The 13,589-nt window shown below is 41.8% G+C and overlaps 1 protein-coding gene across 1 annotated transcript in view; it reads right to left on the bottom strand.

Moving 5' to 3' along the window:
• The window catches only part of CCDC66 (coiled-coil domain containing 66), an 83,234-nt gene that overhangs the window by 44,536 nt on the left and 25,109 nt on the right, over positions 1–13,589 (bottom strand). The window contains exons 10-11 of the mRNA XM_089681888.1: positions 5,826–6,061; positions 552–636 (exon numbers count right to left, since the gene is read on the bottom strand). Coding sequence (XP_089538014.1) covers positions 552–636; positions 5,826–6,061 — 321 coding nt within the window. The remainder of the gene's footprint in view (positions 1–551; positions 637–5,825; positions 6,062–13,589) is intronic.

The following is a 13,589-nucleotide window of genomic DNA, read 5'->3' as shown; positions in this document are numbered from 1 at the left end:
CATTTCCCTCAGTTGGGAAACTGACAGTTTAGTTAAACATAGATCAACATAAATTTAGTGCATGGCTAATCATATTATGAAAAAACATTAACATACCTACTAATAAGGCAATGTGATCAAACCACACAAAACTGTTGATAAAACTTTTCACAGATTACATTATCACAATTAAATGATCACAGAATGTCCATAAAGCCCAAAACAAATGTGATTCAGTCCTTGAAACAAGTGAGAAAACAAACAACTTGACATAACAATTCACCACAATGATATTGCACACATCCTCCCAAGTGATCTTCAGAGTGCACTGTCCATGTACAAATAATTGCAGAAATGTGCACACTTTTCCACCTAGTGCTCCAATCCTACTCAGTTAGAAAAGACCTCATAGCAATACATATATATCACATTTTTTTCATAATTTATGGACTAGCACTGGCTAGCTTGAATGTTTGGTTTTACATATATATTTTCTCCCAATGGAATGGCCAGGAATAAAAATATGAACTGTCCTCTAGAATGTGGAAATGTGTAGAATGGTGGATTCCCACCTGATGTTCCAGCTGCTTCAGCCTCTTCCGGTCTCTTTCTTCAATCTGTGCAGGATCTAACAGGGCTGTCATGGTACGTAGAAACCTGGAGAAAAAAAAAAAAAAAAAGACCCATAAATGTCTTTTCTGAGTCCATCATAAGACACTAGGCTCTTAATATTCAAGACTACTTGAGTTTGGCTGCAACCTTCAAGTGAATGAACTTTAATTCCCTGCCCAGATATAGCTCCTTCCAGTTTCACTAAGCCTCATTTTTGTATAAAGCAATGAAGTACACAAAGAGGGGAGAGATCCCCATGTCCTGTGAAGTGCTACAAGGAAAGGATTTTACAGGTACACCAAAATCCTAAGATTTGTTATTCATACATCACAGGACACAGAGTACTTCATATTCATGACTACTTGGGATGACCAAAACACTTAATGTAAGGATGGGGCAACACAGAAACAAGCCCAACAAATCCAAAACTCAAAAATAGAATAGTAGAGAACCCCACTACAAAGCTGCCTAAAAGACCTTTTGCCTAAATCTGGCACCTGCAGAGGCCTGAAAATCTACCTAGTAAAACTACCTAAATGTGTGAAGAGAAGACCAGAAAGCCCGTACAACAGAAGTGTGAGCCTGAAAATGCCCAGGAAGCAATGGCACAACTGGTGGATTAAGTCTTGACTGGAAAAGGCAGAACCTTTCCCTTGATACCATAGGTCTGAGAAATGAGCTGACTAATGCATCTAGAAATAGAGGATGGGGAAGCAGCCTAATCCCTGTGAGGAATCTCAGGTAGAGCAAACAGACTGCCAAAATTAAGCTGTAGACCTCAGGTAAATTTGAACAGCTCAGACAACTAAACAGTGAAGCACCCTTCCTAAAGAGGAAAACCACCTTAGGTAAAAAGAGGACTGCCAAGTGGTGAGATCAACTCTATGATCCTTTTATCTGGTCTCAAAGTTGGTAATTGCTATTATTGGGAGGTTCCTTTGCTCTTTTAGGCCACACACTCCTAGTAAGCTTACGAAGCATTCATCCTAGTGCACAGCGCAGTGGTGTATCCCCCAGGTCTGGTGGCTTTCAAGTGGAATTAGTGATACCCTTTACAGTCTTTTATGGGTTGTTCCCTATACCACCGTGCCAACCTAACACACAATGCTATATATGTTACGTCTTCCTGAGGAAGCTGGTCAAGAAACTAACAAAACATGTTGACGAAACAGTACCCTGAACTCCTTCAATATCACTTCTTTGATGTTTTTGTACTGTAAGATCGTCACTACATAGATGAATCAGATACAATATTTTAGTGATATATGGGTACATAGTTGAAAATGTACAATCTGGAATATTGTTTTTAATGCACATCAGATATATTCTGTCACACTTTGCTGTAGATAAAAATATACTTACAGTGTTTTATTGTATGTTGGACTACTCTAAGTGGCACCCAAAAAGTCACCATTAATTCTATATTTATTTTGGTTGTTCGGCACTTATTAAGGATGTGGTGCACAGAGATGTTTTTTAGCTTTTCGTATACAATCTCTGCAGAGAGATTACAGAGGACAAAAGGTTCTTCTCTGCAACAACCTAGCAGTGGACTGGCTATTCTACACAGGTTGCTGCTGCTGATAGATTCGTTTTCCCCCAATATTCAGCCCTGCTTAGTGTGTCAAAGACACTTTAGCTGGATTGTGAGAGGTCACCTCATATGTGAACATTATTGTTTGTCAATTGCCTGGAGTCATACACTGCAAGTGTAGAGTGTTTGGCCAGCAAAAGTCTAACTGTAAGGTACCTCTGACCCTCTAGTTGTCTCACCAATGGCAGGTCCCATATGACAGGTAAAACTGGAGAGTAGAAACATATGTTACAAAAGAATAGCACTTAAAAAAAAAAGTTTCCTATTAGGAAAACTTTCAACAGTATGGGCCTAAGAACTAGCTAATTTGTTCAGTCACTAGATTCAAGCATATGATTGATTGATATGGAGAAGCAACTTCAGAATGTTAATATGTCAGACTTTAACCCATTTACAACTGCCCACGAACTGTCACGATCGCGGCGTCAGACCCCAGACCTTCTCAACCAAACTCGTGACCGAAGGACTAGCCGATCTAAAACCGCGATGAGACATGCGTAACAATGCCACACCCAGCTGCACCCTGCACAACGATTTTCCAGCTAATGGACCACAGTCGATGTACCAACTGCCTGAATCGATTGTTACTGGGTCAGGTTAATTACGCAATTAACCCTTCACACTGCCACCACCTCCTTTTTGTTCAGAGAAAGAGGAAACTCGGCGTTATCAGCTATAACACTATAATGATTGAGATAATCGTCTGTATAAAACGGTCCGCAGGCCGGTTATACAGATTTTTAAACAAACACAGTAACGTTCTCTTTAGAGGCAGGAATTTGTAAATTGCAATAAAGCGCTATAGAAACAGTTCAACACTTTCAGAAGGAAAGATTTATTACTAAAAGGTCAAACGGGTGCAATAAAAATATTTACAGAAAAAGATGTACCTAAGATAAATATATACATATACAAAGAACCATAGCACAGCAAAGAGATATCAGAGAGAGGTGAAAGGGTTAAAGTACTTGCCAAAGTCATGGGTTAGCAGATCCAAGTTTCAGAGCAGAAGGGTGCTTTGATCTCCCTATGTTACCATGGTCAATGGGAGAATTCTTCAACCTTCACTCTTAGGCCTGACAGCCTGTTTTGTAGTCCCCAGCAAGGGGTGGCTCTGAAGTCAAGGACCAATCTCCGCTTAAGGCGTGGAGATATGGGTGGATGCCTCAACTAGAGCAAAAATCTCCTGTAACTCATATTTTGGCCTATAACTTAATCTACCTTGGCCACTGAATCACTTTCATCCTGTTCTTCTTCAGAAATGCAACAGTGGCCTTAGATGTGTTTTGAATCATTGTCATGTTGGAAAAGTGCACAACAACCAAGGGCACGGAGTGATGGTAGCATTTTCTCTATCAAAATAGAGCAGTACATTTGTGAATTCATGATACCATCAAAGAAATGCAGCTTGCCGACACCAGCAGCACTCATGCAGGCCCAAGGAAGGTCACTGCCGGCACCATGTTTTACTGTAGGCACCATGCATTTTTCTTTGTACTCCTCACCCTTGTGAAGCCATACAGATTTGAAGCCATCAGTTCCAAAAACATTTATCTTGGTCTCATCACTCCAGAGTACAGAGTCCCAGTAGTCGTCTTTTTCAGCATGGGCCCTGGCAAATTCTAGGCAGGCTTTTTTGTGCATGGGCTTTAGGAGAAGCTTCCTTCATGGATGGCACCCATGCGTGCCATTCCTGTGCAGTGTACGTTGTATTGTGTCACAGGAAAACAATCACCCCAGTTTGACTTTCTTTAGCTGACTGCAGTGAACTTGCATGGTGATTTTCTTCATCCCTTCTCATCAGAAGACGCTCCTGTTGAGGTGTTAACTTCCATGGACAGCCCGTATCTGTGAGATGGCTGCAGTTCCATTTTTGTATCACTTTTGCTACAGTATTCTAACTGATAAGTAAAGCTTTGCTAGTCTTCTTGTAGCCTTCACCTTTCTTGTGTAAAGAATTTAGCTGTGCTTCTAAGACTTTCATTAGAGTGTAATCATTTTTGAAACATGGTCTTGAATGAATTTGTTAGGAAAAATAAACTTTTTGTGTGTACAAAATTAACAAATCTTGTTGGCAATGAATGGCCCGCATTTTTGAGAGTATTTGTAGTATATTGTCCCATAGAAAATGTTGATTTTTTTTTTTATACATATTTCAGATCTTTTATTAAACTTTTTTTCCATTACAAAAACACGGCAAAATATAATTTTCATCCAAAATATAAACATATTCCCTAAATTTTGCATTCCAACTTCCCCACTACCCCCCCTCCCCCAAACCCCCGTACAACTCCCCGGTCCATATAGCTCTTCCCTTCTTTTCCAACTATCCAATCCATACCTGTAAACTGTCTCAATTTTCTTTTTCTTATTATTCTCTCTTTCTTTCCCTCCATTCTTCCACCTCAAATTAGATCCCTAGGCCTCCCACTACTACTATTTTCCAGATGCCTTGAAGTCAGACCATCTTCCCCATTCCTTTCTAAATTTACCCATATTACCTTCATCTATATGGTATAACTTCTCCATCTTATTTGTAAATTCCACCCTGTCTAACCAGTCCCTCATTGTTGGAGGTTCCTGTACCTGCCAAAATTTAGGAATAAGCCCTTTAGCCGCACTAATTAGATGGTATAATACACTTATTTTGTAGTGCTTCACTGGTACTTCTGTCCTGTAGAATAAACACACCCACAGATCCTTCTGTATAGTTGTCCCTAGTATCACTTGTATAAACTGGATTACATCTTGCCAAAACCCCTGTATTTTTGGACAGTCCCACCATATATGTGCCATTGTTCCCTTAGCTCCACATCCCCTCCAACATAACGGTGAGACTTCTACTTGTCTGTGTTCAACACTCGGTGTCAAATACCACCTCGTTAAACATTCAGAATTAATTTCAACCGCATTCATATTAATCACCCCATGTGTTAATTTCAACATTTTATTTATTTCTGTGATTCATTAATTTTTGTTCCTAGTTCCCTTTCCCATTTCTCTAAGAACAGGGGAGGACCTGCCCCCCACTTCAACAAGAATCTTTTATATCCCAGAAGTAACATCTTATGGAGCCATACCGGATCCCAACATCTTTTCAAATGGGAGCATGTCCTCCGTCATACTCAGTGGTCGAGGCAACTTCGCAACAAAATGTTTTAATTGATAATATCTCAATTCATCTAGTGTCACAAATAATTCTTTTCTAGAAAATGTTGATTCTGAAAGGAAAGTAAAAGTTTTCTGACAAATCTGTTGTGAGTGTACTCATTTATGCTGAGCACTGTATGACTACATGCATTGCTGGGCAGCCAACGTTTACGTGTTGGGAGGATACTCACTGCACACTTCCAGCACAAAGGCCAATCTGTCAAAGAAAGCTCTTCATCAGGGCTAAAGATCAGTAGTACTTGGCAGGACCAACTTCCAATCATGTGGTCACATGATTGCTGATCCTTCCTGCCCCCAGGTGTTTGAAACTGTTTAAAAAGGGACGCCAGGGCGGACTGGAAGGGGTTAGGAATTGTAAGCGAGTGAATGCCCTGACACCGAATCAAATTGTACTTCAGCAAAAATTGGATAGTGATAGTTTTTACAGATACCCTTGCTTCAAGTTAGACAGAGCATGGCCCATACCTACCCAGCTTTCTGACTTTGAAAATATTCTTCCTCTGCTGACCTCCTTGTTTCTGGCTGTTCTTGTTGCAGATTAATTATGGCAGGAGCTGGCTGATGATCTGCTGGTCCTGGTTCTGAAGAGGAAGGAGTAATTTCAGGCAGCTGGAAATTATCACTGTTCTCATGCACAGGAGTTTGATTATTGGCCACCTTCTTAAATGAATCAAAGTGCATTGTCCAAAGATCTGGCTGCTCAGCCTGAAAAAAAAATTATAAAGACACAGAAATTAGTAATCAAAATAGGATTATGACACTATAACACCCTGTCCCTGAACACACAAAGATGTGTCTTCATTTCTATCAGTTCCTTTGTTCCGCAAGCTTAAAAGTGGTTGTAAACCTTAGACATGGAAAATGAACAAAGCACATGATTTTATAGTGTTTACTTGCCTCAATCCAAAGTACTAATTCATTTCACTGTGCAGTCTCCTTCCTCTGCTATCTGAATAAGTCAATACCAGACAGTCTCATAGGGTATAGTGTGGTGCAAGATTCAGCGCATCACACAACTCCCTTTTTTTGTATAAACTTAAGTTAAAGTGTACAAAATGGTTGCAGGCCATCCAGCAGAAGCAACTCCAGGCCTCTCTCCATGGATCCGCTCTTGAGAAGAACTGTAGTTTGCTGGTCAAGGGCTCTTGCCTGTGTAGAAGACACTACCTGGTCGTACTCTTCGGTGCTAACCTCCCTCATTTCTGTGAATCTATCGAAATCCTTCAGCTATAGCTATCTGCTACAGACTTATCTCTCTCATAGTGCCTACTGGACTGTCATGACCTACGCATACCAGCCCCCTTTTTGATTCTGGAATAGGATTCTCTGGCTGTCACATAGGAAATTTTCTATCAAGTTGATATTGAGAGTTGTCTCTCATGAGAGTGTATTGAATATGTTGCTATTTCTTCCATGCTGTGGGCTGCACTATTCCATGCCCACTATTCGATTTCCTCTTTTCTCTCGCTTTCCAGATAATCATTGCAAACCCCTGGAATGTTATTGGGCCCTCCTGTACACGTACCAGGAACCAGCACTCTACCTGAATTTTCCCTTCCCTCACCCCCCCCCCCCCGTTCCATCCCCTCTCCCCCCCCCCCCCCTCCTCCTTTTTTCTCTTTCTTTTTCTATATGCAGCAAGTGTGCTACAATCTCAGGCTGCTCTCCCCGTATGTTAAAGGGTGTAAGGTTATCTGCGGGTGCTGCTTATAGAACATTGATAGTGCTTAGTTTCACCACCCCCCATAGAATGCAGGGCTCCGACTTGTCCCTGATTTAGGACAAACTGACCTCTGCTGGCTATCTTATCCATCCTTTTTCATGTTTTAGGTCAGGCTTGTGTGGCCTGATCTTGACGTCTGTATTCTATTTTCCTTCTCCCCCTTTTTTTTTTTTTCTTATTAGTGTGTACTTTTGTTCCCTTCCACGCCCTCCTCCTCTCCCCCTTTTTTTTGGGCTGCCATGGATGGATCCCGGCAGGACACCTCTATTAAGCTCTGCTCATTTAATACGAGGGGCCTGAAAGAACCGAAGAAGAGATCACAGATCTTATACCACCTTCAAAAGTCCAAAGTTAGCATTGCTTTTTCTTTCAGGATACTCATTTCAGCTCAGATAAATCCCTGCTTTACAGAAAAGGTACTACCCGACTTGGTACCACAGTACATACACTCATTCGAAATCTTGAGGGGTTGCGACGGCATTCAACAAATTCGTTAACTACAATATATTGGATGTCTGTGAGGACACTGTGGGTAGGTACCTGTTCTTGAAACTTACCATTTCCGGCAAGATATATACTGGTGACTATGTATGTACCTAATCAGGATCAAATCAATCACTCTAAGCTATCTTCACAACTTGTTAGACTTTGCAGAAGAGGCGCTACTCCTTTTAACGGTGTACTTGACCCCATGCTAGATACCACTGTGGGAAAGAGTTCTGCTTTATATTCGAGACTCAATACTATGACAAAATTCCTATTGAAATATAATTTAATGTCTGGCGCCTTTCTCATCCTACGGACAGAGATTATTCCTTTTACTCCCCAGCTCATGATTCGCATTCTCGCATCAACGTTTTTCTTGTTAGCCATTTTGTTCTGACTCTTCAACCGCAGAGCAGCATTGGGAGCATTCTCTGGTCCGATCATGCGCCAGTATACTTGTCCCTTTCTCTACCTGACCGGTCTTCTCAAGAGTGGACCTGGACACTAAATGTATCAGGGTTCTGTCCTCGGCAGAGGTGTTAGAAGACCTGGCACCCCTGCCAGTACTTTGCATGGCCGCAGAAGTTCACATCAGCTCAAATTTGGCTCCAAACGGCCTTTATAAAGGAAGCCCTGCCCTACTCTCAGGTGCTGGTTGATCTCTGGCTTCCCAGTACCTTGCTCCTGTTTCCTGTGCTATTGTGATCTGGGATTTCCTGATACCGACTTGGCTTGCTCTTGGACCGGTCTTCTCTGCTTAACCCCTGATCTGACCTCAGCTTGGCTAACAGATATTCCCTCTTTGCTCTTCTGTGTATGACCTCAGCTATCCCATCTGACAACGTCTGCTCTGATTCCCACCTGGTACCTGACCTCGGCTTTGAACTGGCTATCCTGTGATCCTGTTTCCCGAAAGGCTTGCATACCTCGCACAGGCACCACCTGTCTGCAGAGTCCATCTCAGTGCATCAGCTGTGCTCCTGGGTGGACCACCAACGAGCACTCCTACAGGTGACCTGTGCCACTTTGGGCCTGACTCCTGTTGTCCCACTCTCAGGGGAGTCTGGAACTCAAAGGAATCCCTCTCTCCATTGGCCTCTAACACCAGGTACGTGATAAAATAACTTGTTGCTCCGTGATGAACTTTGTATGTCTGGGGTTAACTCCACCACAACTAAGTTCCTTTTGGATCACCCAACCAATAGCACGCCTGCTCCAGTACAATGGGAAGCGCTGAAATGTGTGGTGCGTGAAACTTTCATTAAACATGGCTCCCGACTTAAGAAGGAGAGGCAGCCCATATCCAGGATTTATTGGCCCGCATTTCCGATTCGAAATCGTTCACAAAACGGCAGCAATCTCCAGATACATTATCACAGTTATCAGAGGGTAGACTTCAAATGTCTGCACCTCTTTGACCTGAAAACCAACTCCATCACAGATAAGACACGGAAACTGTTTTACTTAGCCATTAATAAACCTGGCAGGTTGTTGGCTAGTATTTTGTATGCCAAGAATGGCCTCTCTTCTATTCTGAAAATGAAAGACCCAAATGGTAAGATCACCCCAAAGAAACAGCCTGTTTTTGCACATTCTATCACGACTTGTATAATCTGCCCTCTAATATGTCAGAGGAGCAGTTTACTATGAGTCTACATCACTAGAAATGCCCTTCCTACACTTCTCACCTTGATCGTCCTTTCTCAGAAGAACTTGCTGTAGCTGTAGCCTCACTTCAAAGTAACAAAAGTCCTGGCCCAGATGGCTTCAGTGCCCAATTCTATAAATCTTTTCATGCATCTCTTGGCCCGATCCTCCTTAAGGCGTTTAACGCAATCTCATCAGATTCCCCTTTCCTGCCTCAGGTGTCAGAGGCCCATATAACTGTACTTATAATAATACCACTTCCTAAATGAATTCAAATTCAACTCCCCCACAGCACAATCACCACCTTCACCCCCCGAAGATGCAAACAATAATATAATAATGAATATGCCACAATATAGTTGAAAAATCCCCCCTAGAACCAAAACTCCAGTGAAATCAAGTCCCAAAAAAGTCCAAAATGTTAAAAATAGAAAAACCATACACAGAACAAAACACCATCAAGTTCCTCCTGTGTAATCAAGATGAAACAAATGTGTCCAAAGAAAATTTATATTCTCCCAATGGTTTCCACTATAAGTGTTACCTCAAATAAAAGAAATAACACATAGTGCATTATCTTTTGTACAGTCTAAACATTAATAAGTGACATCACTCTAGTGAGTATCCCATAAGCGATACTTTTCAGTGAAAAATTAGTGCAAAAAATGTGAAACACTGTGTATGTGAATCACTCTTCAGTGCCCAAAAACAAGCAAACACGGTGTGCACTTCTATTGGAATAAGGAGTGAATGATTAAGTCTATGACGAAACGCGTCAAGGGAAGTGACGTCAGACGTACACAGGAACCGGAAGTATACCAACGGCCATTTTGGAAAGTGGAAAGGAGCACTTGAAAGAGCCTGGATGTTTCCTGGATGGCAGAAAGGTTATATTATATATACAAAGCGGTTTTAAAGGCTGTAATAATGTGAGCAGTTTTATTAAAGCTTATAGATTTAGATATCTTGGCAGTATTACACTATTCTTATCCTTCATATATGTGCATCTGGATGGAGCAAGGTGTATGGGGACACATGGAGTACTATGGTTGATGGATCCAGGTATTGCCGTGGAGGTTTTGTATGCCTTGTGGATATCTCCAGGAGGGCCATTATTCTTCATTTAATTGGATAACATTAAAGGCGCGATAATTTTGGATTGTTGGTAAGGGTATTCACTCCTTATTCCAATAGAAGTGCACACCGTGTTTGCTTGTTTTTGGGCACTGAAGAGTGATTCACATACAGTGTTGTTTCACTTTTTGTTTCACATTTTTTTCACTAATTTTTCACTGAAAAGAATCGCTTATGGGATACTCACTAGAGTGATGTCACTTATTAATGTTTAGACTGTACAAAAGATAATGCACTATGTGTTATTTCTTTTTTTTGAGGTAACATTTATCGTGGAAACCGTTGGGAGAAAAAAAATTTCTTTGGACACATTTGTTTCATCTGGATTACACAAGAGGGATTTGATGGTGTTTTGTTCTGTGTATGGTTTTTCTATTTTTGAAATTTTGGACTTTTATGGGACTTGATTTCACTGGAGTTTTGGTTCTAGGGGGGATTTTTCAACTATATTGTGGCATATTCATTATTATATTATCATATAACTGTACTGCCTAAACCTGGAAAGGACCCCACCTTGTGCGGAAGCTATTGCTCGATCTCTTTAACAAATATTGATAAGACACTACATGCCAAATTGATAGCTAATCACCTCACACCCCTGCTGCCGACCCTGATCCACCTTGATCAAGTGGGATTTATCCCTGACAGGGAAGCTAGGGATAACACCCTCAAAACGATTTTTCTCATGGAGCATGCCCAAAAAGTTCACATTTCTGCTTGCCTGATCCCAGTTGATGCTGAGAAGGCATTTGACTAGGTTCATTGCATGATCTTAGAACATACACTGACATAGATCAGTGTAGACCAGAACTTACTGCATAAGAATCTGCTCCCATGGCCTTCTCTTGGACTCTATTTGGATTCATAAAGGAACCAGGCAAGGGTGCCCTCTCTCCCCCTTGCTCTATGTACTTGCCATGGAACACCTGGCCGTAGCCATACGACAAGACCCAGACACCCAGGGCATTTACATTGGATGGAGTCAATATAAGCTTTCGCTTTATGAGGGTGACCTTTTATTATATGTCACCAATCCCCACATTCCTATCCCTCCATAATTAAAAAAAAAAAAAAAAAAAAATCAGGAATTTGGGGCTTTCAGTAATGTCAAAGTTAATTATGATAATGCTGAGGCTCTCAATATCTCCCTACCTCATACCACTGTATCTCGCCTTCCATATCCCATCGACATTGACTTGTCTGGCTGATCTTAATTATACCCCATTATTACATACCATTTGTTCCTGCCTCAAAGTCTATGATAAACCTCACATTTCCTGGATCGGCCGCATGAATGCAGTGAAAGTGGATGTTTTGCAAAAACTTTTATATACCTTTCAGGCTATCCCTGTCCTCCTGCCCTCAAGCTTTTTTCCAGCTATCAACACGGCTACTCGCACATTCATATGGTGAAATAAGAAGCCCAGAATTAGGCAAGCCACCCTATTTTTATCCAAGATTAAGGAAGGGGTTGTACTGCCCCAAGTTTCTCTTTACTTCCAAGCTGCATCTCTTTTACGTATAGTGGACTGGTACCATAGTAAACCTACCAAACTTTGGACTAACATAGAAGCGGACTTGATCCCATCAGACCCTATTTTCTTGCTCTGGACAGACCCCACTCATAAGCCACCTAAAGATTTGCTGCCTACACTAGTGGACGCTACCTTATGTGTCTGGGATGGCCCTCTGTGTCGGAGACTGCTTTCTTCAAGACAAAGCCCCATGACCCCATTGTTTGGTCTTGCATTCTTTCCCCCCACACCGCCTAGTCCTAACTTCCTTTCGTGGAAGAGGAGTGATAATCCTTTACTGCGTCATACATTGAGCCAGGGAACTGTCCTGCTTCTCTCTCGGGTCCTCTGAAGTTGCCATAACCCCAGGATTGCCTGGCTTGACTATACACAGCTACAACATTACCTTAAACAGTTATCTTCCCCAGACTTACTGACAAGGGTTCCCACGGAGTTCAAGTCACTGCTGTCTAGGTCCACTAGACCTGATCGCCCACTCTCAGATATACCAAATATTGCTGTGGGAATCCTATCGGAACCCTCCTCCATTTCTTTCCAGATGGGAGCAGGACCTGAATGTATCAGCAGATGAAATGGACTGGGATAAGGTGCTAGCATTGTCATATAAATTGTCAGTTGCCTCTTATGCTCAAGAACGCAACTACCGGATTCTCTCTGCTGGTATCGTTGCTCTACGACTCTTTATAAAATTGATCCCTCCATTCCTGATATGTGTTGACGTTGTTTACGGCCCCTGGCACCATGCTCCATATAAACAGGATTGTACCCTTTTGCCCACGTATTGTACCCTTTTGGGACAAAATATTGCAATTATATGATACTCTGGTGGAGAAAAATGCCCCAATCAACCCCAAATTACCGATCTCTTCATGTTACCAGGCTCCTACAAACAAATCAATAAAAGTTTCATCAGACATTTTTTGACAGCGGCTCCGTCAGTTATTTACAGGAACTGGCGTCAACATTCACTTCACTTGCTGCTTGGGCTTGTGAACTGAACAATATTGAATTTCTGGAAAGTATGCTTGCTACTGAGCAAGATAAATCTGAGGCGCACAGACTTACTTGAACAGTCTGGAATCACTGCTGCTACTCTTCCAATTTTATCTCCACTTTGGGGAGGTAACACCTCTGGGATCTGGCCATGACAATTGGGGAGTCCCTGCCCCCCCTCCCTTTTTTCCCCCTCTTTTTTCTTCCCTTTGACTTTCCATTTTTTGAGTCAGATTATCAGAGGCTAATGCATAGAGGAGGTACTAACCACAATTTGCTCATGTTAGCACTTGGCTTATTATCCGATACAACTGGGAATTTCATTATTGCCCACCTGGTTTCTATGCATATACTCAAATTAGTATGACTTTACATATGCCATGTGTTCTGGATTGTAATTCTTACTCTCTTCACCATGTACCATAACTATGCTGTATTTACTGTCAATTGCCTAGACCAGGGGTAGGCAACCTGCGGCTCTCTAGCTGTTGTGGAACTACATTTCCCATGAGGCATTGCAACATTACAAAACTGACAGTTACAGCTATGACTTGCAGAGGCATGATGGAACTTGTAGTCCTGCAACAGCTGGAGAGCCGCAGGTTGCCTACCCCTGGCCTAGAAAAACATTATATACATGTGTTGACATGTGACTGTTACCTATATGTGGACCTAAATGTGTTTCTATGGTCTGACTTATACATGGCTTTTTCTT

Source organism: Staurois parvus, unplaced genomic scaffold (assembly GCF_062004578.1).
Source record: "Staurois parvus isolate SC_StPar_1 unplaced genomic scaffold, SC_StPar_1.0 ptg000282l, whole genome shotgun sequence".
NCBI lineage: Eukaryota > Metazoa > Chordata > Amphibia > Anura > Ranidae > Staurois > Staurois parvus.
Note: the sequence above shows the minus strand (reverse complement) of the source record. Positions and strands in the feature narration are given on the sequence as shown.